This window comes from Parambassis ranga, chromosome 12 (assembly GCF_900634625.1).
Source record: "Parambassis ranga chromosome 12, fParRan2.1, whole genome shotgun sequence".
Taxonomy (NCBI): domain Eukaryota; kingdom Metazoa; phylum Chordata; class Actinopteri; family Ambassidae; genus Parambassis; species Parambassis ranga.
Genome location: NC_041032.1, coordinates 4,623,035 through 4,649,557, shown reverse-complemented (window position 1 = coordinate 4,649,557; position 26,523 = coordinate 4,623,035). Strand labels below are relative to the sequence as shown.

The window sequence follows — 26,523 nt, the reverse complement described above, 5'->3', positions numbered from 1 at the left end:
TTAAATCTTTTTTTTTCCACACAGCCAACAAATAACTCTATGTTTCAATGTTTTTCTGAAGATAAACAGTGTGTAGCCCCCGGGTAAAGGTGGACATCTAATTCATTGGACAGTTTTACTGTCATCCTGTGTCATCGGTGCTGAATGTACCCAAGGGAGAAAATCAAAACAATCTTTAATAGCAAGTCATGCTTCATTTAGCTATGCTGAGATGCTTTATTTAGCTTCACTGGTGGTCTGACCAGCAGAGAGCAAATAAAGAAACAGTTTGCACAACAGTGGACAATGCAAATGGACTCTGTCTGTCTCTGTCTTGTCCCTTTGAACACAAAAATCTGATCCAGGAAATATTTAACACATCTTGATCTTCCCCCCCTCAGGTAAACACTATGGGGTGTACAGCTGTGAGGGCTGCAAGGGTTTCTTCAAAAGAACTGTGCGCAAAGACCTGACCTACACCTGCCGCGACAACAAAGACTGCGTCATCGACAAACGGCAGAGGAACCGCTGCCAGTACTGTCGCTACCAGAAGTGTTTAGCCATGGGCATGAAGAGAGAAGGTACAGCACATACCGTTGAGGATAAAGTCCCACTTACTCATTCCCACAAATCTGTTCTAATCCACACAAATACACAGATAAGGGCTCTATTTTGGGAAATCAGTAGCAGTGTGGTGCAGTCAGAAATGCACATGGTGAATGTTTTTTTTTTTTTGTTGTTTTTTTTTGGTAAGCAGAAACACACAACCGGGCCTCCACCTTGACTTTATTTGGTCTTCCTTTTAGTTCCAATTCTCCTTTTTATTAACACATTTTTAAATTGTCACACTAAACATGCATCCCTTTGGCTAAAGGTTAAATAAAGTCCCTTTTCACTCCAAATTCTAGACAGAGCTGTGTTTAAAAACATTTTCTGCTTCTAGCTTTTTTTTTGGAGGGGTACAATGCATTCAGCTGTTACAGTGCCACTAAACCCTGCACTGGTGTGTGTGGAAACACAGTGAGGGTTTGTGGGAACAGACTGTCCTCTGAGACTAGGAGACATACAGTATATACACAACAATGGAGCAGTGTGAACTTTTGCTTCCACCGCATCCCCTGGAAGTCACTGTGTGTGCTCCTAATGACTTAGATAAACTAAAAGTTTGTGTGCGGAACCTTGTCGTTTACACAGACACATATACACAAGACACATCTGTGAGCTTATGTTGTGACACATTCAATGCACAAAATTTAATTAAAGTGCTGAAATTGGATTAGGCCTTTTAATTGAAAAGCACAGTTAAAGGTTTTACAGCACATTCCTCAAATTATGGGCTAGTGATGGTATGCACATACTTCTGTCAAACAGATTTGAATCCAGTCAGTCTACGTGCGCTGTGGCAGCCTCGGCAAGCACCACTTTCATTATCAATTTGAATGTTATTAGACAGTTAATTAAGAGGCTTTACTTAATTGTTAGGGTGTACATGAGCGCACACCGAATAAAATTAGCCTGGTGGCTAATATTATATCCCGATGCTGCTTACAGCAAACATCAGTGCACGTCTTGCCTCCCAGTTCCAGTGCCAATTAATTACACTGAGACTCAGATAGCGTCCCAGTGTGCATAGCAGTAGGCAGTAATGTATTCAGTATTTATTCAAGATGCATCAGTCAGACATCCTGCAAACTTGCATCATTTTGCGTCATCGACAGGCTAACATGAGCATGATTAAGAACTGAAGAAATATCTTATCTCCAACTTACAAGCAAAGCGAGTCGCAGAGCAGGTTTAGCATTAGCAGACAAGAACTTTTTTGATGGGATTACCGTACATATTCGACACCGTTTAGCTAGCATAACCCATTAGGCATGTTGCAGACAGTAATTAATGGCACATATATTAGTGTAACTGCAGACAATATGTTTGCGTCTTCAACCGATTTAGTAATAAGCGAGTATGACTGATTCCCTGATAAGTCACAGCAGACTTCAGACTGAAACTTGAATTGAAACTAATTGAATCAGCAATAATTTGTAACTTCTGCCTCAAGTCTTGACATTTCATTAAAATAAAGACACTCACATGATGACGGTACAGTGAGACACGATCACATGTCCGTCACTCACATCTGTTAATGATCTTCAAGGTCTCGCTCATATGTGAGACATTTTATCTGTTACTGGAACATTAAGAAGAATTGGAAATATTTTTTAATGAGCAAGTGTAAATGCAAATAGTTATTACTACTCCAAACCTTTTTTACGGCAGTGAATTCTCTGTCTTATCATCTTTTCTATGACACCTGAAGCATTACTCCTTTTTCCTTGTCATCACTGGTGTTCCCTTCAATGACCCTGGCTGTACATGTAGTTGTTGTGCAGCACAATCAGTTGTTTCAGACCCTCTCTCTTCTTCTCCCTGGTGACATTGTGCGTGGATAAAAATTGTATTATTGACACGCAAGAGACAATTTCCCCCAACATTCCTTGCAGAAAATCAGCTCCCAGCACGATTCAATGTAGCCTGCAGACACTTTGAAATTCTGACTCATCTGTTGAGAGCACCTAAAGAACTTTTTTCGTATTTTTCCACCTTACTTCTTTTTGAGTCACAGTTGGCTTTTTCTGAACTGTACCACGGCACCACCTGCTTCTGAACTCTTCTGTGTTTGAGGGGAAGTCAGCTTGGGACACTTTTTATCTGCTGTACTGGGATGCCTCATCTGACCACAGAGTTCTTTGCTTATTTTTTTGTGCCTTTTTCAGGGCACACATTGCTTTTACAGGATGACCACTTGTTGCTTTTTTTACGTGATGCTGTCACATCTTCAGGAAACTCACCTTGATTGGATGGGTCATATTAATTCAAATAAGGAGAAGCACTGTTGACTGAACACTGCGTTGCTCTGTGATTCAGTGGGGAGAGTGAGTGTGGTTAAGGACAGGAAGAGTTTTGTCGTGTGAGGGGAAGAAAAACACTCAGTGAGGTGTGAATTTTAACACTCTGATGAATGTGTTACAAATATAAGCGCTCTCAGCAGCGCTGTTAAGCACCCTTTCGCACATTGAACAAATCAATCATGGCCTCACACCATTATGGTAACCACAGTCACCAAATATGGCTTGGCGTTGCTAGGCGAACCGATGGAAGCGGGTGTTAACAAAGTGTCTAAGTGCATGAGCAAGAAGCTCACATGTTGTTCTTTATAAATAAATACATTTAAAAGCTTTTCTATCTTAGAACTATTTTTCTTGACCTGTAGTTGGCCTCCCCTCCCCTCCCTCTTTTGCTTTTATTTATGTCATTGTTGGGCTCTTTACTCCTTTCAAGGATATTATCATTTACTGCCTTTTGCCTCACTCGCAGCGCTGTCTAAGCCCCCCCCACCCCGAGGGCTGTGGTTAGAGAACAAGGCAGCAGTAGCCCAAAAGGCTAAGCGAATCCACAGAAAAACAGGATTAAATGAATTTATGCTCTCCCAGTCAGTAGGAGAGGAGGAGGAGGAGGAGGAGGAGGAGATGGGTTGGGGAGAAAAAAAAACTAACATGATTTCAGCCCTCCTCACCTCTCCCTGACTCCAACACAAGTATTCTACCCTTGGGCTGACCTCCACTGCCAGACAGCAGTTCCTCTAAAGTGGGGCCCCTTCCCCTCTCCTCTTCTAACAACCCCTGCTTCCCTTTCCCCCCTTCCACAACACGACCATGGCCTCTCTGATTCAGGACTTGGAATAGAAACCAGAGTAGGGGAAACTTAAGAAGACTGATCATCCTGCAAACCTGGTTTGTGTGATGTGCTTGAGGCAGCACCGCTCTCCAGGTGTGTGTATAAACCTGCAAGCTTTATTTCCAAAAGCCCTTCGTCAAAAACATTTGTTATTAATCCGCAGCTGGAAGAAAAACATGTATAAAAAGCCACAATACTTTTTCTGCGGCGTCCTGAATTAAGAAAATTATAGCCTTTTGAATAGACAAAACACTCACATGCGTCTTTTTCATTCTCACTTGAGGGTGGAGGTGCGGTTTCCCTTGCCTTAGCCGCAGTGAGTCTCGGTGTCTGCTCAGCACACAAACCATTTCCTGTGTCTACTTGCTGAGCCAATCAGATGACAGAATGGGCACTGCTGTTCTGGAGTCTGCTTCTTTATAACACGACAAAGTCTTCATTGATTTGTGCTCAGGCTTTTTTTATTTAAGATGTTATGTCGTCCATTCATGGCACAACAATTATTTATGTGTCTATAAATGATTTGTGGGTAAAAGGTGCTGGCTCTTTGTCAATGAGTGCTCCATGAAAAACACATCTCTTTGATAAGGAAGCTTTAAGAAGTACTTTAACATTTCCACGCCACTAAACCCACAACTGCTTCGTTGTGCATAATGCAGGTCGAAAGTCCTCTTATATTCCATCCGTCGAAGCAATTATTGATGATTGGACTCTCTTGGGTGTTTACTGGCATGATATTGCACATAAATGCACCACTCACAGGCTGGCAGAGAGACACTTAATGTCAGACACTAACAAACACACACACTGTATGGATACAGGCGATAATAACCAGAATCTTAAGTGTTTAATTGAAGGGAAGATGCTATGTGCTGCAAAACCACGCTTTCAAATTTCACATTTTTTAACACTTTGTTTGAAAATTTGCTGTATAAGCTCACAATGTTTACTCTACCTTTCCTGTTGGGATGCTGTGTAAAATGTAAATAATAACCAGAATATACATTTATTTTGAATTTGATTCCAGCAACAAGTTCCAATAAAGGAGCAGTAGCACATTTAACACTGTGTTGCATCAGCTCCTCTTTAATGTCGTTCTTTACTCATTCTGGTGGGTTGCTCAACAGTTCACACCTCCTTTGTTATTTTTTTTCTTTTACTATAGAGCTGTAGAGGGGGTTTGTTTCTTAAAATAATCTCAAGTCAAAAAGTTGACTGGAGTGTTATTTGTGCCTTCACTGTGCCAGGTGGCCCCTTTGCCATCACTGGTTCTGGCTTTTGAAAGCCCAGTTGTCGCTCTCCTTTTCAGCATTTTCAACTTTTTTTAAAAATAATCTACACAGCATCCCAGCAGGGTTGGTAACCCACCTGTACTCTTGAAAACATGCTGATACTGTAAAACAGCAGTAGTGACCAGAACCAGTTTTATTACATGCAGCCGTTCAGGAGGAGCGTCAGCGAGCCAAGGAAAAAAACGAGAACGAGGTGGAGTCCAGCAGCTGCGCTAACGAGGACATGCCCGTGGAGAAGATCCTGGAGGCCGAGGAGGCGGTGGAACCCAAAACAGAGACCTACATCGAGACCAATCTTGGTGTGCCATCCAACTCGGTGAGTCTTGGAACACATTTTGTCTTTTCTCTATTATTTTTACCCACTGATGCCACTTGAAAATTTAAATGTTTTTGGCCTCATTTGTGTAAAAATCTTTACATTTATACAGCATGGAAGACTATGTCTCTATTACACAACTAAGATATAGATAAAGACATGGGGGGAAGACACACAAGCAGTAACTAAACTGACTTGTATGGACTACAAATGATCACAGATAGCATAATAAAAACCCTCAAAGTGTGCTGACAGAGCATGACATGAATATGTGGGTATATCTTCCCCTGTGTGAAAAGCTTCTGCATAATAATGCAGCTTAATTACACACAACGTGTAATGATGTAAGTCTTGCATCAGTGGCCATCAATCAAGCTGTGAGTGTGTCCAACTTGGAGAAGACAAAACTAAATGTTTTTAAGATTTATAGCCTGTGACATATTTGATCATTTTGTAACTTTCCAAACTTTTACTGGAACTGCTCCACCTTTGTCCTAATGTAATTTTTTCCATCTGTGAGCAGCTTGTGCATTAGATTGTAGAGTCCAGAAACAGCACGCATGCAGTAAGTCTTAGCAGCTGTCTGCTTTTTTTTTTTTTTTTGCTTGACATTTATATGATTTTTTGCGATGGTTTTTGTTGTCTAAATCTGACACCCTGCTGGTAGAGATGGTAATGAATTTATTTTTGGGCCCTCTGGAGATGACTGCTTGTGGCTTACCTGTTCACCTCACATCAGCTCCTGCACTCAGCTGTGAGTCCCCCCCTCATGTGTCCCTTCAGTATCAGCTGGGCACTACACGCTGTCTGACACAGAGGAGACTAAGACTGATGAATTATGCAACAGGCGGACCGTTCCTGAAAGCATCCCACAAAGCCTCGGCTTTCTCAGGAATTCTGCTGAAACATGGGAAACAGAGGAGCTGTGCAGAAGCCTTACCAAAGGAGGTAGTGAGGAGGAGGAGGAGGAGGGCGGGCTTCTTCTGGGATTCATCCGCTTCAGGGGAGGGAAATGTCCTGTGAAGTAGAGGTAGAAATGTGAAGGCTGTTATGTGAGTAAATGGGAGCTATTTTAGAAGGGAGGGGGTGCAGATGGAAATGCAGGAGATGAGCATTGACATTAGGAGAGAGGGGAGAAGGAGCGGGGATTCACGGGGGAGCGGCTGGCAGCTCAGACACACTAATGCACTGGCTGTGTCTGGGCTCAGCCACAGTGGGTCCCTCAATGCCCGCTGCATGCCCAACACCAAAAGGAGGGTTTCTAAAGGACTTCAGAAGTGATGAAAACAGCTCAGAGGAGCTGAGTGGAAGTGGTTATGCAGTTTTGCATTAATAAGAAGGAAGCCCTGTTACCACTTCTTTTAACCACACATTTTTACCACTCAGACATCCCCTGCTTGTTGCTGACTCTTAAGACTGTTGTTTTTACAGTATATAGTTACTGTTACATAAGTGAAGCCAGTTCACTTCCAGCTAACAATTCAGCATGCAGCAGTGCAGATGGTTTTAAAGAAAAATCTTTGTCTGCCACCCAGGGGTGCAGTCCTGTGCTTACTAGTCAATCACTGGTGGTCATAATGCACCAGTTAATTAATTTAAAATGTCAAGCAAGTTAATATTAATGCATCACTGAATCAGTGTTGTTTAATGCTTAAAATAATTTTAATTTCATCAGCTTTGCACCCTGAAATAATATTTGAGAACTAATTCAATTTCACACCTTCCACAGATTATATATAAAATATTTGCACACACCAGTTGTGGACCTGTTTTACCACCAGTCATCAACTCTGTCCATTTTGACCAACTTGTCATTCTTAAAATATCATTTCAGTGAGAAACATTAGTGGTAAACTTTAAGAAATACAATGATTCTGAATCAATGTCACCTTTCTGTCTGGGTATTGAACCCTCCTCACATATTCAAATGTCTAGACCTGTTGCGATTTTTAACCTCTTTCTTGATTTATAATTGACAAACATCATAAATAATTTATGACAGAATGAAGTGTTGGGCCTTCAGAGACCTCTAACTTCTGCATGACTATCAGCATGACTCTAGACCAATCAGAGTAAGAAGGAGGAAAATCTGACTTTACTTGATTACAATTTAGGTGTGCTGAACCTTTAAATGGTTTGGAGCCTGTGACTTTGGCAGAGTATCGGCATGCAGCCTGTCCTGATCACAAGGACTCCCCTTTTTTTTTGAATCCCGTCTGCCCCCAACACTCCCCTTTTCCACCCGTGAGCGCTCACTCATTGAGAGGCGCTGCCCCGTGCTATAATTAATCACAGGGCCCAGGCCATGAGTGTACATCATGAATAGGCCACCGCCACTGTCTAATGGCTGGGGTCTGGCCAAGCTGAATAAAGTGTGTTTATCTCATGGTGACCTAGAACAGGAGTTAAACAGGCGTTAGTAATATGCCTTCAGTCAGACACAGAGAGGACTTCTCTCCTGGAGGAGGGGCAGGGGAGAAGATGCTATCATTCACTAATCCTCAGGGTGTTTCTTTACTTCTATTGCTTGAAGTTTTTTTTTCTCTGTTATTTCTGGGTGGATGTTCAAGCAGCTCAACATACATTTATATATATTTATAAAGGTTTATATAAAGGTTGTTATCTTTCCCTTAACTCAAGGCAGGAAGTGTTGTTGTTACATGTTAATTAGCTGATGGTTCATCTCCCATGCTTCCATATGAGGACACTGACTTTGTTCAATCTAAAAAAGTGGGACACTTGACTAATTCATTTTCATACTGATCTGAGTGAGTACCCAATTTTCTCTGTGTTGTCACGCTAGTATAGTCTGGTTCAAGCAGAATAATGAAAAATTGAAAGGCAAGTCTTTCGTCTCCCCTTCTCAAGTGATGAAAATTTCATAGGACAGTATGCAAGCCTGGCATTTCTCTTAAGTTGCCAGGATGATCGACCACAGCTGTGGCATCTGAATGAAGACAGTTCCAGAGCTTTAATTCTGTTTTTTTTTTTTTTACAAAAAAAGAGATTATGAACTGAGATATTCCCAGATGTGCTCTAAAAGTGGAAGTAAATGGTATTCTGACACGGGTCACAGCGGGCTCCTTCACTGTGGCCCGATAACACCCCAAATGTCGCGCTGTGACTTGAACATTAAGTACAGTAATGTGATGCCGGAGGATTGTTTCAGGATATTGTAAGCTCCTCTCCCCTGTCATCTCCACAGACAGAGGCAAAGAAACCAGGTCAGTGTAAACACAGCTAAGATAGCCATACAACATTCATGAGGCTCGCCACGTTTAACGAGGACCCTGGGACTTGTATTCTTATGAGGAGGGGGTGGCTTTAACCTTAGCGCATACTGAACCCCCCCCCCTTTTTGTTTTTCTTTGTTTATGCCCGGCCTGGCCTTTTTGGAATGAATTAGCCAAATCTGTTTATGTGTTGTTGTTTTTTTAAGGGAGGAAGCACAACTCAGAAAAAAAAAAACTGTCGCACAGAGCAGCTCCGTCCACATCTCCCACGGAGATCAGATGCTGAAATATTCATAAGATGCCTGTTTTCTTTCTCCCTCCCCCTGAAGGAAAAAAAAAAGGACGGTGTTCAGTTTTCAAAACAGTGTAGGCTTTGTGTCTGGCTGAAGTTTTTCATATTTCAGCCACGTATCCGCGATGCTCTGCAGTCAGTGTGAGTTTCACACCGTGGGGAGGGACTGTGGAAGGCAGAGGATGGGATATTCTTTGGCCTGCCTACTATAAAAGGAGAGTGTGAGTGGAGAGAGATGCTTTCTCCTTCATCTTGAACTAATCTTCTCTCGAGAGCTGCAGTTGATGTCAGGATCCTCCGAGCTTTTAGCATCGATCTGTGGGATTTGGAGTAGGAAGTTGGGGAGAAGTTGCTGACTTTTTTTTTTTGTCAGAGTGCGAGTTCATACAGGGATACTCAGTATTTAAGGATGTTTACTTGATTTAAAATTATGCACCAAAGCGTGCACAAAAAGTCTTTGTTTACACATATACATATCAAGGGTATGCACTCCTGGGATGATGGTTATTGTTTGGGTTTTCGTTCTCCCCCCACCCCGTACCCAGATGGATTTACATTTTAGTGAGTTAGTCTATGTATGTGTTGCATTAGTATTCCAGTATGTCTCCCTCTGGGTCAAAAAAATAATACATCTGAGTGTAATGCATCAGGACAGCTGAGGAGAAGCAGTCCTTGACTTTGGATTGGTGTGTAAATTTCAAACAGAAATCAAGGAACACAAATGGAGAGATGCTAGAATTTGTATTTATTTTTTTATAATTATAACAAAGGGAACTTGTAGAATTATATTTTCTTTTACTCCAGCTTTTTTTTTTATCATCCTCACATGAGCTGCACAATAGTTATTATTTTAAGAGCAACTGTGAGTATATAGGAATGATTTGACAAAGCCCAAACTGGTCTGGTAATAAAGTCCCCTTTGAGCTCCTAAGCACTTGTTCTGTAGTAATGTGTCAGTAGAGCCTCTCGAGGGCCTCTTGAGCTCCACTAGCTGTCCAAGAGGCTGATTTGTGTTTCGACTAAAAGGTCCCCAAAGAAAGAGTCTGCTCAGCGAAAGTTGTTTTTTCACCGGCAGCTCTCGGCAGGTATTTCCTCCACAAGCTGGGACAGGATCACTGTTTGTTTTGTCTTCCTACTTGCTCCTCTTTGGAGGATGTGATTCACAGCATAACGCTTGGTTTCCTAGCACATAGGTGTCCTGTCAGCCAAACAGATACATGTTGACCAATACAAAAAAAAAAGATTAATTTCACACGTTTGACTCTCTGTTCCCCTCTGCAGCCCAACGACCCGGTGACAAATATCTGTCAAGCAGCTGACAAGCAGCTCTTTACCCTGGTGGAGTGGGCCAAGAGGATCCCGCACTTCTCTGAGCTCCCGCTGGACGACCAGGTCATCCTTCTACGAGCAGGTCTGTCCACACACATTCAACAGAACCATTTGCAGTGTCCGAATGTCGTGATGATCTATTACATATTAACACATATTATTATTAGTCTATATGGCTAAATCTGACACATGGTCCCCGTGCACAGGGGAGAAAGGGCTCATGTAAATTAATGCGCATTGTACTGTTTTAAATAAACATCAAAAGTGCCCAAATAAACATGTTTATAGCTTGAAACAAGGATTAGGCTGTATTTTAACTCACGCTCCATTTCCATTTTTGGATTAACCAGCACAATGAGCTTCAAAACTGCTCTTTTGGACACCTGTGGGTGTCCATCTGCAAGAAAAAAAAAAGCCAGGCTAGGCTCTGTAAGATGCACTGTATTGTCATGAAGGAGACGTCCATTACCAGACAAATAATGCTAAGTACCATCTACTGCTGTTTTAAATAGTATATGTATATATATATATATATATATATATATATACATATATATATATATATATATATATATATATATATATATATATATATATATATATATATATATATATATATATATAAACAAACAAAAAAACATCGCTAAACACAGAGTTCCTGTGATGTGGCTACAACCATGAATAACTCCTGGTCATGTGACTAAGTCCAGCAAGACAGAGCCACAGTCCCCGCATGTATCTGCAGTGTGTGGGAAAGCAGACTAGCCACTCAGAATCACAGAGGCAGCAACACACAACAGACTGAATCATCTGTCACTTCTGCTACATTCACTGACATCACATGCAGGAAGGTCTTTTAGGTTCTCCCAACACATTGCCCTTGTTGCCTGCCTGTCGCTCCAAATTACACCATTATATTCTAAATCCACCTCCAGGAAGCAAAAAAAAAAACCCCACCCATCCTCCTATCATTCCTTATCCCCAATGATGGAGAGACTTCAGCATAGCAGAGAGAGAGAGAGAGAGACATTATTCTGCAGAGCTCGTCTCTTCTCGGCTCTCAGGTTTTCTATAAATAACCGCTTTAGTTCTGCTGTATCACAGATAAAAGCATCCCAGCTCCTCTCATACCCAACTCAACTCTGGGGAAAAGCGGCGAGTGTTGCCAGGCAGAACATTTAAAGGAGCCCTGTCACTCAAAAGACAGCGTCTTGTGTCTTCAGTGCTCTCTGTGTCAGGCCCCTGCTTTGGCACATCAAGCCTGTTGTCTTTATTGTGATGGCAGGCACAGTTCATCCCTTTTTACACGCTTGTCTCTTCAGAAAGCATGATTCAAACGTCTTAGTAATAACCTGATGTCTGCGCTTGGGAAAGCTGCACGCTTTCGCGCTGCAACTTAATTGATTCATTGGAATTCCCCCTTCTGTTGTCAGTTTCATTTTACTTGAATGCTGTGTGAACCTCTGTACTGTGGTTTTTATGTGTTATTTTTCTTTTGTCTTTGTGTCACTTCCTCGATCCCTCTGCGCATCTCCGCCTCAGGTTGGAATGAACTCCTCATCGCATCATTTTCGCATCGTTCCATAGCAGTCAAAGACGGGATTCTGCTGGCGACGGGGCTTCATGTCCACCGCAACAGCGCCCACAGTGCCGGAGTGGGAGCCATCTTTGACAGGTCACTGTTACTATGTTACTAAACTTTTCTTTGGTGGCAGACCTTGCCACAGGACAGACTCTTTGCTTTGTTGTCTCGTGTTGTCTGTATTTGGCTGTGTTGTGATGGTTTCCACTGCAAAAGTTGGCAAGTTTCTCCTGCATTTTCTTGGTAACCATGGGGACAAGTCTTGCCCATTTCATTGGTAACTTGTAAGGGATCATCAGAGTTCCACAGTGAGGACTGAAAACCACTGAAAATGTGGACACCAATGCTTTATCAAAAAGTGAGCTCATCCTTTTGACAGCATGTGACATTTGAAGCTCTGCCTCACAGACAGCAGCACAGCACAGGAACTATTGATTGACTCGGGTGTATTAAATATGTACACCTGTACGCACCAGGGATCACACAGAGACTGCTCTGAAAATGTCAAACAACGACACAGTCACAGCGAAGTCGGGAGTATGCAGGATCTCCCCAAGTGACTGACATCCACTTTTCATTATTGACAGCCTGAAATCTCACTTGAGATTCAGAATTTGGAAAGATACATATTTATTAGGTGGGTGTTTGTGGACCTGTATTATTCAGTGCCAGCAGTTAACAGGTGCTGTCCTCATATCCATACAACCAGCAGCCTCACTCTCAGTATAAGGCTCTTCTTCTTCTTCTTCTTCTCTGTCATCAGCGTTCACAGCCACAGGACATATTCCATCTCTGCATTAACTGTGGCAAGCATTAAGATTCACAAAACTGATAATGTTCCTTTATCCACCCCTCCTCTCTTCTCTCCCCCATACAAATGAAGAGGCTGATTAACTTAAACACTTGAGTCTTTTCTCCCCCTCTTTTTTTTTTTTTTTCTGTTGTTCCTCCTCGGAGCAAATTGAATTAGAATGAGCTAAGAGCCACAATTGACTTTACTATCCGAGTGCGTGAGGCAGAAAGAAAGCAGAGTGAGAGAGAAAATAAAGCGTGGCGGGGAGAGGGTGTGACCGAGTCAAAGAGGGGTGAGGAGTTCGAGGCGACTCCGACACTCCCACCGGTGATGTCACGCGCAGACAGTGGGAGTGCTGGTGTTAGATTACAGCTCGTGTTTACTCTGCGGCTTTCCTTTTATGAAAACCATGTACTAAATATAATTACTTTGCAGGGTTATAAACTTTTCCACTGGGCCTATGTGGGCTCAGAGTACGCTTTGTGTGCGTTTGTTTTTTAAATAGATGTGAGCTGGATAGTAGTTAAAAACATATTTTTAATCTCTGGATTCAAAAAGTGGTGTGTCATTTGCAAAAATGTACCAATTAGACTCAAATGGTTTCCTGTGATCTTAACCTTTTCTGGTAGTCCTTTCGTTGACTAAATGACAAAAATAGTAGGCAAGAATTAAAGACACTGCTGATTTTTAATGAGCCACACCTCTTCTTGTCTCTTTTCTGCAGAGTGCTTACAGAACTGGTGTCAAAGATGAGGGACATGCAGATGGATAAGACAGAACTGGGGTGCCTTCGAGCGATCGTTCTTTTCAACCCAGGTAACTGTTGTTTTTTTTTTTTTTTGCAGCTTGTTATTGAAGAAAAAAAGGGGAAAAGAAGCCTTTGTTATTCAATTTTTGCTTCTAAAGATTACAGCGACTGAGAATCCAGCACTGCTGATGCTGTGTGATTGCTCATTCAGACCAACACGGCAGCACCAGCTGGCTTTGCCTTCCAAACACCAGCATACAGTGCAGTTGAGCTTTGATTAAATTTTAAAGATCTAGCTCTAGCTCTAACCAGCTGACACACACTTGATGCCACTTAAACAGGATGTGACTCAGTGACGAAGCTGCATGCAGGGAGACAGTTTAATTATCTAATCCAGGAGACTGAGTGTGGAAAAGATTGGAATTCAAGTGGGGAAAAAATGAGCATCCAATAAAATATTTATTTTCAAAAATGCAAAATTCACACGGTTGACTCACACACAGGGGTGTGTTTATATTGATATCGAATATCAAACACCTCAGTCACTCACACCTGTACATGTAGAACTTAGTCACTGAGACACACAAAGGTAATTCGGTCATCCGCACACACAAGATGCACTCACACCACTCATTCAGTCAAGGATGACTTAACATGTGTAACTCATCTGGTTGCATGTGTAGGTGTAGCTTAGCCTCTTGCACAAGTTTGGATTACACAAGGTAAACATTGTTTCCATATTTCCACATAATGGATTTTAAAATATGAATATGTGTAAAATTTGTGGCAGAAAGTCTGAAAAAATGTAGAACTTTTGGCTTCAGTTCAGTTCTTTTGCTCAGGTAAAGCAGACAGGAGCACATGCTCACTTAACACATACACTATTATTTCAACATCAAACAAAGCATATCAATAGGGTCATACCATCATTACACAGCCTATATGATTATTGTACATTTTTGGAATTAAAACCTACTAAATCTTTAAAATCATGTTGTGTGTCTGAATACATCCACTCCTAATATGTGCCTTTCTTTTTTACTGACCAGCTGTCCATTTCTTAGGCCTGCTTAGCAGTTCTAGCAGACCTTTGACCTCTCTTCAAGGCTCAAACCCTCACTCCCCTCATGTTAAACTTCTGTAGCTGAAGTACAAGCTGACACACTGTACATCTGAAACCAATGAATTCAGTTTTATTTTATAATTTTTTTAAATGCCATTTTTTTGTGGCCATAAAAAGGTCAGCAGAGTCAGCTTTCTTTAATTGAGGCTCATGTCTTGGCTAGGTGTGTGTCACTCCTGCTGTATTTAAACCTTATCCAAATGGCATCTAAGTATACCAAACCAGCCCAGTGACTCGGTGTGGGAGCCTGCCTCCGTGCCTTTGGGGCCACCGTGGATCTGCTCACCCTCTAGACACACTGATCCTCTGTGTGTTCCACATTTTGTTCGGGCCACATCAAGGCGCACTGGCCTCACTTCACTTTTCCGCCTGATCCCTTGTTAATTAGGGGTTTGCAAGACTGGTCTGACTGAGGAAAAGCAGAGGGTGGGAGGAGGGGTGTGCATGTGTGTGTGGACGGGCGGGCGAAACAGGCCCTCAGTCCTTCCTTTCCCACACTGATCTAGTCCAGCCATTAACAACAAATGTTCATTCATTGTTGGTCAATTGTGCAGCGCTTTGTTCATCAGAAATGTTAATCACCGACGTGTTTGTGTTGTTAATCAAGGATGCGTCCTCCAGCGAAGCTCAAAATAGCGCAGCTTTGAGAAATAACCGTTTTTTAATTGGACTAACCCAGAATGTGGTGACACATGAGCACGCTGCACCTGTGGGGTTAAAAGTAAAACTTTGAAGTTCTCGCATCCTAAACTGATGCAAGGAAGCCTGTGAGCAAGGCACACCAGCTGATTCCTTTTTCTGTGTGTCTGCAGATTCTAAAGGTCTGTCCAACCCTGGTGAAGTAGAAGCTCTGAGAGAGAAAGTCTACGCATCATTAGAGGCCTACTGCAAACAGAAGTACCCCGAGCAGCCGGGCAGGTAGGATACATCACCAAACACCCAATCAAAGTGCGCATTTACAGAGAGAAAGTGCTGTGATTGATAAGTCTGTGGCCTAAGCTAAGGAAGGCATGGTGAAAACATGGTGAAGACGATGCAATCATGACTCTGGACCCTCTAACTTAGGCCACAAACTTATCAATCATCCCTCTTCTTGTTGTGTAATAGTAGTGTATACTATATACTGCTAAACTTGGCTCTCGTATGCCAACAGATTCGCCAAGCTGTTGCTACGGTTACCAGCGCTGCGCTCCATCGGCCTCAAATGTCTGGAACACCTGTTCTTCTTCAAGCTCATCGGCGACACGCCCATCGACACCTTCCTCATGGAGATGCTAGAAGCCCCTCATCAAATGACATAATAGCAGCGAGGGTTGGACCCTCTCCTCACCCCCTCTCTCTCCTCCGTCCCCTCACACCCTCCTCACCCACATCTGCCTTGAATTTTTTTTTTTAGAAAACATCTAAAATAATCCATCTCCAGCAAGGGACAGATCACATGACGACATTGGATGAAGAATCCACCCCCCCCACGTCCTCCCTCCCTCTGTGATTTTTTTTTTTATTCCTCCCTTTGATGTGTTTCAAAACAATGAATTCATCACGTCTGTGGGTCTGTTTTATACCTTGTAAAAATATATAAATAAGAAATATATATATATATATATGAAAATGACACGACAACATGAGAGACGAGGACGAACAGAAGAGACAAGTATCAGGCCATCGTTTTCTTACACCTCGACAAGAAAAAAGCAGAGATGATCAGGTTTTTCAAGCCCACAGCTTTGCCTGCAGGGACAATAATGATGACGATAATGATGATGATGTCACATTCAGACACTCAGTGTTGTGATCTGGACAATCGTGGACTCTTTGGGCTGTTTTTAGACTTGGACCTGAGCCCTCTCTGTCTTTCAGGACTGAACTACTGGGGAGGGGGTAAAATGCTTAAAAGGAACTCGCCTGACTCCACTGAACACGTCAGGTCTTGCACTAGCTGTTTCTGGAGTAGAGGCGTGTTAAAAGATTGCTAGAAAAAAAAAAAACCTCAGGTCTCTGCTGCCCAGTTCCAACAAGTCTTACTTCTACTAGCACTGTGCAACAATCGGAGGGAGGATGTGGTAGCTGTCCACAAATCAGATATTCAGTCGGGTGAAGCGGTGGAAGAGCTCGTTGTGTACAATCTACTGTTGCAAAATGAGCAACACATTTCTCTGAAAACCTACCAGCAGGAGCAGGAACAACAGTTTTTTGGCCTTCATCACAACCTTACGGGTGAACACAGGTGACTGCGGGCGGGGGGGGGGGGGTCAAGGGGACAGTTCCGCCGGCCTCGTTTTCCCGCTTTCATGTGAATTTTTCAGCACACCATTTTTACACCTCCACACTCAGAAATCCCTCCGCTCCCCGCGGCGGGTGTTAGCTTTTCAAAAACACCTCATATCTACCTGTACACTTTCAACCATATACAGTATTGTCATTTTAACACAGTCATACCTCCTCCACCTCAGACCTTCAGTTCTTGACACTCACCTCTAAACACACACAGTGCGCAAGGAAAGTACTCGCCGGTGCAGTTAGAGCCATCTTTGTGTTTATTTGTTGTGTTACTTGGCACTTACCCTCATGACAGTGGAGTCGGGTTCTTAAGCAGAGAGCTAAAATGTTGAAATCGACCTCTGAGGTGGAACTTTTGGCCCCCGGTCCAATCAGGAACGTCCCAATCATTGTCCTCCTCAGACACACACACACACACACACTCTCTGTGCACTCTGGACAAACAAGTGTCATTCAAGGTGAACTGAAATATTAAATATCTCCATGTTATGTATAAATAATCTGCTTTATATGCCCATATTCTGCTTTTCCCCCACCCTCCTCTTTTTTTCTCTCTAAATGCTGCAGCTGCTGCAAATCTATGCATTTCCAAAGACAGTCAGTCCACAGACAGGAAAGGTGAGGTGTTCCACATGAGTGTGATTAGACACACAGGAGTCATTGTGAAAGAAAGTGTCTTTACGGAAGACGTATGTTAGATAATACTTAGATAAGAAATTCTGAATTTCTTCCCATAGCTGCATCTTCACCACTGTTTCATTAGCATGTTGACTCTAAACCTGAACACTGTGAAGCTTTTCACACCAGTGTGTGGAGTCTTGAGTGGGCCACTTCATTCCTCACATCATAATTGATTTATGTAAATATTCACTTGCTTAAAAAAATAAAGTACAAAGGCTAATTAGATTTTTTTTTTTTAATCATGAATGCCATTTTCAAAACATTTCTCCTTGTAAGGTTTCACACACATTTCATCATATTCCATCTCTGTCTATTTCATGATTGCTTTTCTTTTTTAATCACACCTAAATTAAATTTGAAAAAAAAAATGAAAGTCACGAGCTTTTGGCCAGCTGTCAGCTGCTGACCTGCCTCCACAGCTCCTTTTTTTAATTCCTATTTATCCTGAGCTGATTTTCCTAGTGGCACCACTAAGACTCCAAATCAAAACATCCATGTTTAAATTCTGTATTTGATAAACTGAAGGGGAATTTGTGTGATTGATCCCTGGTGTTGACGCTCACACGTCGAAAGACTCACAGAAAAAGAAAAGAGACAGTGAGGGATGGGGTTGCTATTTGAGAGCCATGAGCTCCCTCTTGTGGAAAAGAAGCAGCACTGCAACATTACTTGAAATGTTTTGTTTTTTTTTATTAATATTTAACCCTGACATTAAAAATAGATGGCACTTTTGTATCACCATCACGAGAAAAGCAGCAATAACTTCATCACTATGGGCTCAAACAGTTTGTAGAGGTGAGGTGGCCTGCATCACAATCTATCCAGGTGACAGTATTGACTGCCAGCTTGAGCTCAGTTTACAGTATTTATAACAATGAAAAAAATACACTTGTATGTTGAAAGAAAAAAAGAGATTTAGAACTTTTTAAGAAACTGAGTTGAATCAAAAATGAACCAATCAAAGCCCCCCCCCTCCTGCTCTCTTCAGTCTCCTCCTCTGTAGTTTACTGTGATCTGTTGACCGCAGGTGTCTTTAAGCCATAGAGGGGATAATGTGCGAGCTCAACCCCCCCCCCCCCCCCCCCCCCCCCCCCCTCCCCTTTGCAGGAAAAGGACCCGAGATAATGAAGCGATCACCCACGTAGAATGATTACCTACACGAATGCTTTATAACATAAAGCTATATTTTGTTAATATGTATATGTGTATATATTTATAAATATATATATCGACTGATCTGTTCCTTGAGCATTTCCAACAGTGAAAGAGGGGGACGAGTCTTTCAGACCAAACTGTTTCTGCGCCGGGTGTTCAAGAGGTGTTCAAGTGTCTGACTTTTTTTTTTTTTTTTTTTTTGCATTTTTGACCTTTATAAAAAGATGAATCCTGATCTACCAGCAGAATCGCAGCAACTCTAAAAGAACCAGCTTCTCAACATTGTGTGGGACCTCAAAAAAGTTTTTTTTATTTTTAAAAAACAATGGTTAAGACTTTAAACCCTCCAAAATGTACATGTTGCTTAGCAATTGTATGTAAAAAAAAAAATACAGTGTAATCAGGAAAAGCTGAGCTTGTGACACAATCACTGCTTTCTTTGTTGCATAGACAGTTAAATGTTCTAGTTTAAAAAGAAAAAAGAGAAACAAAAAAAACACTTGGAAAAAAGATCTATTTTTGTACAAAGGTAATTTTATCCCTCGCTTATGTACTCTGTTCTTTCCCCCCCTCTCCTCTGTGGGCTGTTTGTATACGTTGTGGAGACGCTTACTCGACGAGGCAGGAGCTTAAAAAAAAGAAAAAAATGTTTGAGATTTGAAAATGTAAGGTGAGAGGTACTTTGGGACTTTGGTAACTGTGTCGCCTTTTTACTTTGCCATTTTCAACCTGTCGCTGCAAGATGGGAATGTCTTCTTTCATTATATTTTTTTTTTTGTCTATTTTTAAAGGAGATGGAATTTTGTCATCTGTTCTTTGTGGGTTGTTCTCTGATGTTTTATCTTTCATGGACAGAAAAAAAAGTTATTAAAAAAATTAAAGTGACATGATTGTGTGTGGTGATGCTGGATAAATGGGGGATGGAAGCCATATTTTTTTTTTTTTTGGCTTATATGCAGTACAATAACATGTGTTAAGTGTGAGTAATATGTCTGTTGTGGTGTTTATTTTGGTTCATATCTGACTGTGCTCAGCCGTGATGCGTACTCTGCTACATGTGTTGCAGACAGTGCTGACAGTATATACACAGTGGCACACCCTACTGGACAAGCTATGTAATGACACCCATATCTACATTAACCATTGACAGTAAAAACAATGGACAGAGCTTCCCCGACATCACCCGTTTGTTTTTGAAGAGCCGCTTTGAGGCTCCGGGACGCTCTGACCGCCGCCATGTTGGCAGTGCCACAATCCGCCAAAACTCCAAATATGTTTTTTGTAACAGTCTATAAACAACAAAGTTCATTTCTGCTGTGAAGTTGGCCATTTTAACATGGGAGTCTATGGGAAATGACTCGCTTCTGGAGCCAGCCCCCAGTGGTTGCGGCGTGAACTACAAGTTTTGACACTTCACATGGGCTTCAACTCTGAGCCCTGAAGGTTGCACTTGACATTAACCCAAGCTTCTCTCTGTGCAGTTTGTCTTGTAATACTGGCCACAATGCAGGACCATAAGTGCTGTTTATGTGCACATTGGACACTTGTTGTGATGTAAGTGGTCACAACAGTATCTACAGTTCTGATTCATGGCCATGTGACATAAACCATACAGATACAGAAATGTGATAAAACATGTGTAATGTGTTGATATGCACATGAGTAACCTGGAATGGTTTTAAAACCCTTTATTCAGGTCTTATGAAATCAGCCGACAGCTGGAAGCGAGGATAATGCTGGCTGTAAACACCTAATCCAGAGGAAGTCAAAACCGAGAGATTGTTATTGTGATCATATACATAGCGATATGAACATCCAGGTTTCCCGTGTTCTAAATAATCTGATTTTTTACCTTACGTTTTTTATTATCATGTGTATGAGCTTAGGTCTGCGGTTCTACATTTGTTACTACCATACTAAGCATTTGTTACACTACTACAAAGTTAATTGCATAATGTATTTAGAGCAATATCAGCAAAAAAATGTTTACTTTTCTTTTTTTAGCTCTCGTGTTAGCATCCAATAATAATTAATTCCCATTTACCAACAATTTATTGCAAAAAAAAAGGCAGAAATACAACATTAAACATAGAAAAACTGCTTTTTTTATTAATTACCGTAAGTTGCAGGTTATAGCAGTTAACATATACTTCACAAAATCCAGGTTAACTACAGAGAACATAGGCTGCTGGCTTCCTGTGCAGAACTATGAGCTAATCAAGCAAAGGAGAACATAGCAAAACGACAACTAAAGTAATCAAATCGCAAAACATGTAATAATATGTACAAGTGCGAGAAGACAGAAGCTGTTGGTGGCTGTGGTTCAGATCGTTTTAATTCAGTACTCTTAACAGGACTTATGGGTGATGTTGTTGTGACATCATGTGTGACGTTTTGAGGCATTTTAAACTTTAAAATAGTGTGAAGAAAAGAACTGACAGTTGTCATGAATAAATAGGTGTGACCTCAATATTCAAAAGAAGGTACTGCACAGTCAAATTAGAAGACATAAGAAGTCATACAAAAGACAGAGTAAGCGTTACATTTATTGTACAAGACCAGACATCTGCAGTGTTAAAAATACTGCCGCACTAGATCATCGCTGTAAAGCAAAACGTCGCTAATGAGACGACACAATGTGGCACGTGTTCAGATGAAAGCGTCCGCTGCAGAGCTCTGTGTGTGTGTATCTGATGGGTTTCCCCTTGTTGTATTTCATCACCTAAAAGCTCCCTTCATCCAGCAGGAGCTCTTTGATACAAAAAAGAAGAAAAAAAAGTCCCTTTCGTATATAATTAAATGTAGAAAAAAAAGAAAGGAATATGAATGGCCCAAAAGAGGGAAGAGGGGTTTAGCAGTCGCTTTTCCATAGCTTGATGGTTTTGTCGTTTTCTAACGCTGCGGACGCGATGATGTTCTCTGTCGGGTGGCAGGCGGTGGAAATGACGACATCTGGGAAAGAAGAAACGGCTGTTTTGTTGGCACAGTACATTTGACGTGTTTCTCTGGATTAAAAACGCGGTGTTTTGTCGGCCTACCTGTGTGGCCCTGGAGTTTCTGCACGATCTCCTTCGTCTGCAGGTTCCAGATGTAAACCATGTTGTCCTCCGAGCCGGACACGATCCACTGCGAGAGAGGAGACACTTAGAAACAAGCCAAGCCAGCAGGTAAGACAACTCATAAACACGACTTCTAATGACTGCCAAGAGTAGGTGGAGCTCGACTTGTCAGGGAAGACTGGGCGCATTAGTACACACAGGGGCTCCACAAGCAGTTCGGATCAGCTGGAAATAACCACAGTGACAAAGCAGTGTGTCCTTACCTTCCCACCGGTGACGGAGAAGTTTGCAAATATGCAGTACTTCTCATTTTTGTGGCCTGTGTATGTTTTCAAACACTGAAATGTAAGAAAAAAAAAATCACTCTTTGACTACCATGATCCACATAAAGCAACACTGCAAATATGAACATTCCAATAGAACTTTGCACTTTAAAGGTAATTAAATGACAATGAAACTCTTACTATATGAATTAATTACAGAAGTTAATATGACAGTAGCTTACCTTTCCCTTGCTGTAGTCCCACAGCTTCAGCGTGCTGAAAAAGTACAAACACAGCAGTGCATTTATTCAACAACAGCAACTTCCCTATATACAAAACTGCAGCAGGCAATGCTGCCCTCTGCTGGTGACTGTATGTTAGGTCAGCTTGTTTATAAGAGGACAAAACACTCACTTATCCAGTGTAGCAGCCAGGATGTACTTTCCATTGGGAGAAAACTTCACAAAGGACACAGGAGGGTTGTCATCATCTGGGAAAACAAAACATCAAGAGGCAAGAGTCAAATATTTAAATACTAACTTTACCCTGAATCTTGTTCCTGATTAAATAAGAGGGGAGGATCTTACCTATGAGTGTCTTTAAACACTGACCCGATGCTGTGTCCCAGATTCGACTGTGAATGGAAGAATGGAAGAAGTGTTATTCAGATAGGAGCCGTAGAGATTAGGAGTTTTCAGACTGATAGAAAGACTTAAATACCAAAAGCAATCAATTACTGCATACTGTACACACCGTTTGTTGCTATGGAAACCACTGTTCTTCCAACGTGTAGCATCAGGCATTACATGCATATATGACATGTGCATATAATGCCTGATGCTACACGTTGGATAGCTTGGACTGAGCTTACAGTTCACATCATGACCTCTCCTCGCCTGACTTTTGAACCATTCTATCATGATGGTCACTCCATAATTAAAAAAAGCACCATCCTACCATCAGTGTTATTAGTTTTGTAGCAAAGTGTGCACTCACCAAAGGCCGTCATAGCTACTGGACACGATCAGGGAGCCGTCTCTGTTGAAATGAACCTGTAAAACCGAGCCTGATCATCACTCTGCTGTAACGCCATCTTAATGTTAAGTTTAGTCTAACGTGAACAAACTTACAGCAGAGACGGGATCCGAATGAGCCGGCAGCGTTTTCAAACATTTCCCAGTCTTCACGTCCCATATTCTTACACTTTCATCAAACTATGAAGAAAAAAAAAACAAAAAACAATCACTCACTTTCTTTCCAAACCACACACAGACATGTTTTTAATGCTCAAACGTTGAACATCTGGTTTCCATTTGCGGCTTGTGTCTTGCCAAAAAACTTGGTGGTGCTACTCACCGATCCCGACACGATAAGGTTGGACTGGGGGTTGAAGTTGCAGCAGAAGACGTAGTTGCTGTGACCTTTCAGAGTTTTTAAGCATTTCCCCTAAAATCAAGCCAACAAAAAAAGGTTACAAATGTCACACTCCTCACCCAGCCTGCGTCACTTCTTCCTCAACATTCACACTAGAAAGGACGGATGATACAAATTTAAACAGAACCACACAGATACGAAGCCGAAGAGTGTACATGGATTTCATCTTCATGCTTCATGAATGTGTAATGTTACGCGACCGTGACAGGATCTTGACAAAAGCATCCTTTATTTACAGTGGAGCGGCTTCGGCTCAGGATCACGGTGCAGTGATACAGTCTCATTTATTTGAATCGTCTCTCTTACCGAGCTGACGTCCCAGATCTTCAGGGTTTTGTCATCTGATGCAGAAACAAGGAGGTTGGAGTCGGAGGACCAGGCCACGTCAGATATGCCCTGCGGGTTCATGGGAAATAATCAGAATTACAAAGTGTTAGTGGGGAACCAACACCAAGTAAACAATTCAAACTATTCTTAAAGAGCTTCATCAAAATGTATTTGATGTACCGTACTTTCCGGACTATAAGTCACACTTTTTTTTCATCCTTTGGCTGGGTATGAGACACTCAGGTGCAACTTATATATTAAAATATGCAATTATTTAGCCTTGTGTCCTGACGTCCCATCACAAATATAATGGCAGCTGTTCTGTCCCTCTCCTGACGGTTCTCTTCCACCTCCAGCTTGTCTACACTTTGCATTCCGAGCATAAGTGACGCGCACGTTCATTGAGCGTGTGCTGGTAGCTGAGCCTCAAACCTCACCTGGCACCTGATTGGTCGATAGGTCGCTAATTCCAGACAGCTATAGTGCACAGTAATCTGCCTTTTACTCATTTACAGGATGTTTATAGGAATTTCTGTGCGGTGAAGCTAATCACTTCTCTGCATGAGGACTTGTTGAAATGCGTGTGTCTCACTCTCAGTGCCCTGCAGCCGCACCACTTAAGTTAAGAGGAATTCGAGAGGCAACGTTACGCTAAAAACTTAGTGATTTACGCTGACCCGCTGGTGCGACTAATAGTCATGTGCGACTTATACATGTTTTTTTCTTCTTCATTACGTATTTATAGGCTGGTGCGACCTATAGTCCGAAAAATACGGTATATTCTTCAACACCATGACCATGAGTAGAAGAATGACTTAAAAACGTGGCTTTGGAAACTTTAAACTCTTTAAATGTGATGGAAATTATGACTACTCTATATGGTGTGAGTGTGATTTTTTACATTTATTTCACCTTCCTTATAATGAATAAAATAACACCCCTGCAGCAGTCAGGATGAGAATATGTCAAGCTCACCAGTTTGTGTCCTGCTATAGTTTTCTCAAACTTGCCGTCATACGCCCCCCAGATTTTGATGAGCTTATCGGCAGCTGGAAAGACAAAACAAATCACTTGCAGATAAATCAAAACACCAAAGCAATTGGTAGTAAAAGCTGTGGCCCCGTTTTCCTGTGGCTCATGTGCGCTTTGATGGAAACGTGACGGCAAAAAAAATCGAGTACTCACATGAGCTGGCGAGCCATTCTCCACTGGGACTGAATTTGACGGAGGACACGGCTTTAGTGTGACCCGCTAATGTGAACTTCAGGCTGTAGTTTGGCTTTGCAGGCGCAGACTGTAAACGAAACACATGTGTGTGTCACATGAAAACAAACCCCAGGTGTTTCGTGACATTTCCTGTTGATGATGATATGCTGCAGAATGAGAGACGAACCTTGCTTTGGCTGGCAGATGCTGATGGTACAACTGGAGGTTTTGTATCAGTCTCTGGTTTCTTGTCTTCTGTTGCCATGGTGAGGAAATTAGCATCTACTGAGCGCTATCCTGTGACATCAAGTAAATGAGTAAGTGCTGTGATATTTATATAGAGGGGTGTTCTGGTATGCAACCTCTTCTCTGATGTTTGTTGACAACTACACATCTGCTCCACAAAAAATAAACGTGTATTTCAATATCTATCACAACAGTGTTGCACAAGGTACACTACACTAACAGATATACCAAACCTATTAGCTCCTTGTGTTTATGCTAGTAGAGTAAGCTAATGACATGCTAAAATTCAGAGAACGAAGTACATAGCTATAAACTCCGTTATAATTCACATTATTTATTATATTTATATCTATAAGCAAATGATAGATGTGTTATATTGTGACGTGGTTACAGTCATTGCCCGTGTAACTGTTTTTTTTTTCCCTTTAGCTTAGAATTAGCAATTTCAGCCGTTTAAACTAGCTGACGTTACATTGTTATTAGTTACAACGGCTGAACAGAAACACATTTTTACGTCAGTTTAGAACGTTTGGTACCGTCTCAAATACATAATTCGTGTTTAAATCCAATAAACGTGAATAAGAAAGGAATATGAAACAAAGGGCGACACGGACTCCCTTCGCTGACAAGTCCGACTCCGATACAACGATCCCGTTGTAGCGATCGCGGCATATTTATTACAAGATTTGCTATTTTTAAGTCCGACAGAAAGAGATAAGTCAGTGGTTTTATACGGTCTGATCGTGCAGCAGCCTGATTTAAATGCATTGATGCTGTTGACAAATTGGCTAAGCTGCCACGGAGGGGCCCTCCATTCAAACAATGAGGATTCACTAATAAGCGGATACTCACGGGGATTAATGCAGCTCCACGGTCAGGATGTTATCCCTCGTAAAGATTGGAAAGAGAAACTGTCGGTATAGTTATTCAGACGATCATGGAGAAGGCATAAATCAAGAGGTTTGTTCCTGGATGGCTGCCTGCGAGGAGAAGCGGGGAATGTGGTGTGCTGGATTGTTGCGCATGCGTGTTAGGCATGGAAGTAACGGGAACTAATGAGGGTCATTTGTCGAAGCCAACTTATCACTCTCAACTGTGTCCTTTTAATAATAACACTGGTTTTAACGACGGTATTTTTAAATTAATTATTACAATATTTTGCAATAATCGAGTAATTTATATGAATTAAAATGCGCTGTGGTTCATAGAACAAAGTAATTTGCAAATAAAAGAATAAACAAGATCATATGCCGCTGCACAAGAAAACATGCTGTTAATGTATTTTATTTTATTTATTTATTTTGGAGCATTAACACAATCTTTCCTGTGGCTATCAAACTGTACAACTTCTCCCTCTGAGATCAGACAAGCCGATCTAACGCTAAATATTAGTATAATATAGTCTTGGGGTTGCTTTACACGGTCCTGAACAGTAGGTGTCACTAGTCACCTT

General features: G+C 41.7%; 2 protein-coding genes across 5 annotated transcripts in view; one reads left to right on the top strand and one right to left on the bottom strand.

Annotated features, from left to right (window-relative positions):
* Positions 1-19,420, top strand: part of rxraa (retinoid X receptor, alpha a) — an 88,599-nt gene extending 69,179 nt beyond the window's left edge. For 2 of the 4 annotated variants that reach the window (XM_028417447.1, XM_028417446.1), the window contains 7 exons: positions 381-560; positions 5,135-5,319; positions 10,126-10,255; positions 11,716-11,848; positions 13,273-13,364; positions 15,232-15,337; positions 15,573-19,420. In XM_028417447.1, coding sequence (XP_028273248.1) covers positions 381-560; positions 5,135-5,319; positions 10,126-10,255; positions 11,716-11,848; positions 13,273-13,364; positions 15,232-15,337; positions 15,573-15,720 — 974 coding nt within the window. In that variant the 3' untranslated portion in view covers positions 15,721-19,420. The remainder of the gene's footprint in view (positions 1-380; positions 561-5,134; positions 5,320-10,125; positions 10,256-11,715; positions 11,849-13,272; positions 13,365-15,231; positions 15,338-15,572) is intronic. The other 2 variants (XM_028417448.1, XM_028417449.1) reach the window with 1 other exon arrangement.
* Positions 19,421-20,617: 1,197 nt separating this feature from the next.
* wdr5 (WD repeat domain 5) lies at positions 20,618-26,086 on the bottom strand. The gene is made up of 14 exons (XM_028417451.1): positions 25,923-26,086; positions 25,012-25,121; positions 24,804-24,912; positions 24,594-24,667; positions 23,598-23,687; positions 23,214-23,303; positions 22,988-23,071; positions 22,854-22,909; positions 22,445-22,491; positions 22,272-22,347; positions 22,100-22,133; positions 21,858-21,932; positions 21,574-21,661; positions 20,618-21,487 (listed from the first exon to the last, which is right to left on the bottom strand). The coding sequence occupies exons 2-14, from the start codon at positions 25,087-25,089 to the stop codon at positions 21,387-21,389; spliced, it is 1,002 nt and encodes a 333-aa protein (XP_028273252.1). The 5' UTR covers positions 25,090-25,121; positions 25,923-26,086; the 3' UTR covers positions 20,618-21,386.
* Positions 26,087-26,523: the final 437 nt, after the last annotated feature.

Bases quoted from the DNA above. Each gene is read 5' to 3' on its own strand.
- wdr5 (XM_028417451.1), bottom strand. From the start codon at position 25,089: ATGGCAACAGAAGACAAGAAACCAGAGACTGATACAAAACCTCCAGTT. The intron at 23,072-23,213 runs GTGAGTAGCACC...TTTTCTTCATAG, and splicing joins ACCTTATCGTGTCGGGATCG to TTTGATGAAAGTGTAAGAAT. The intron at 22,492-22,853 runs GTGAGTGCACAC...TTCCATTCACAG, and splicing joins AGTAGCTATGACGGCCTTTG to TCGAATCTGGGACACAGCAT.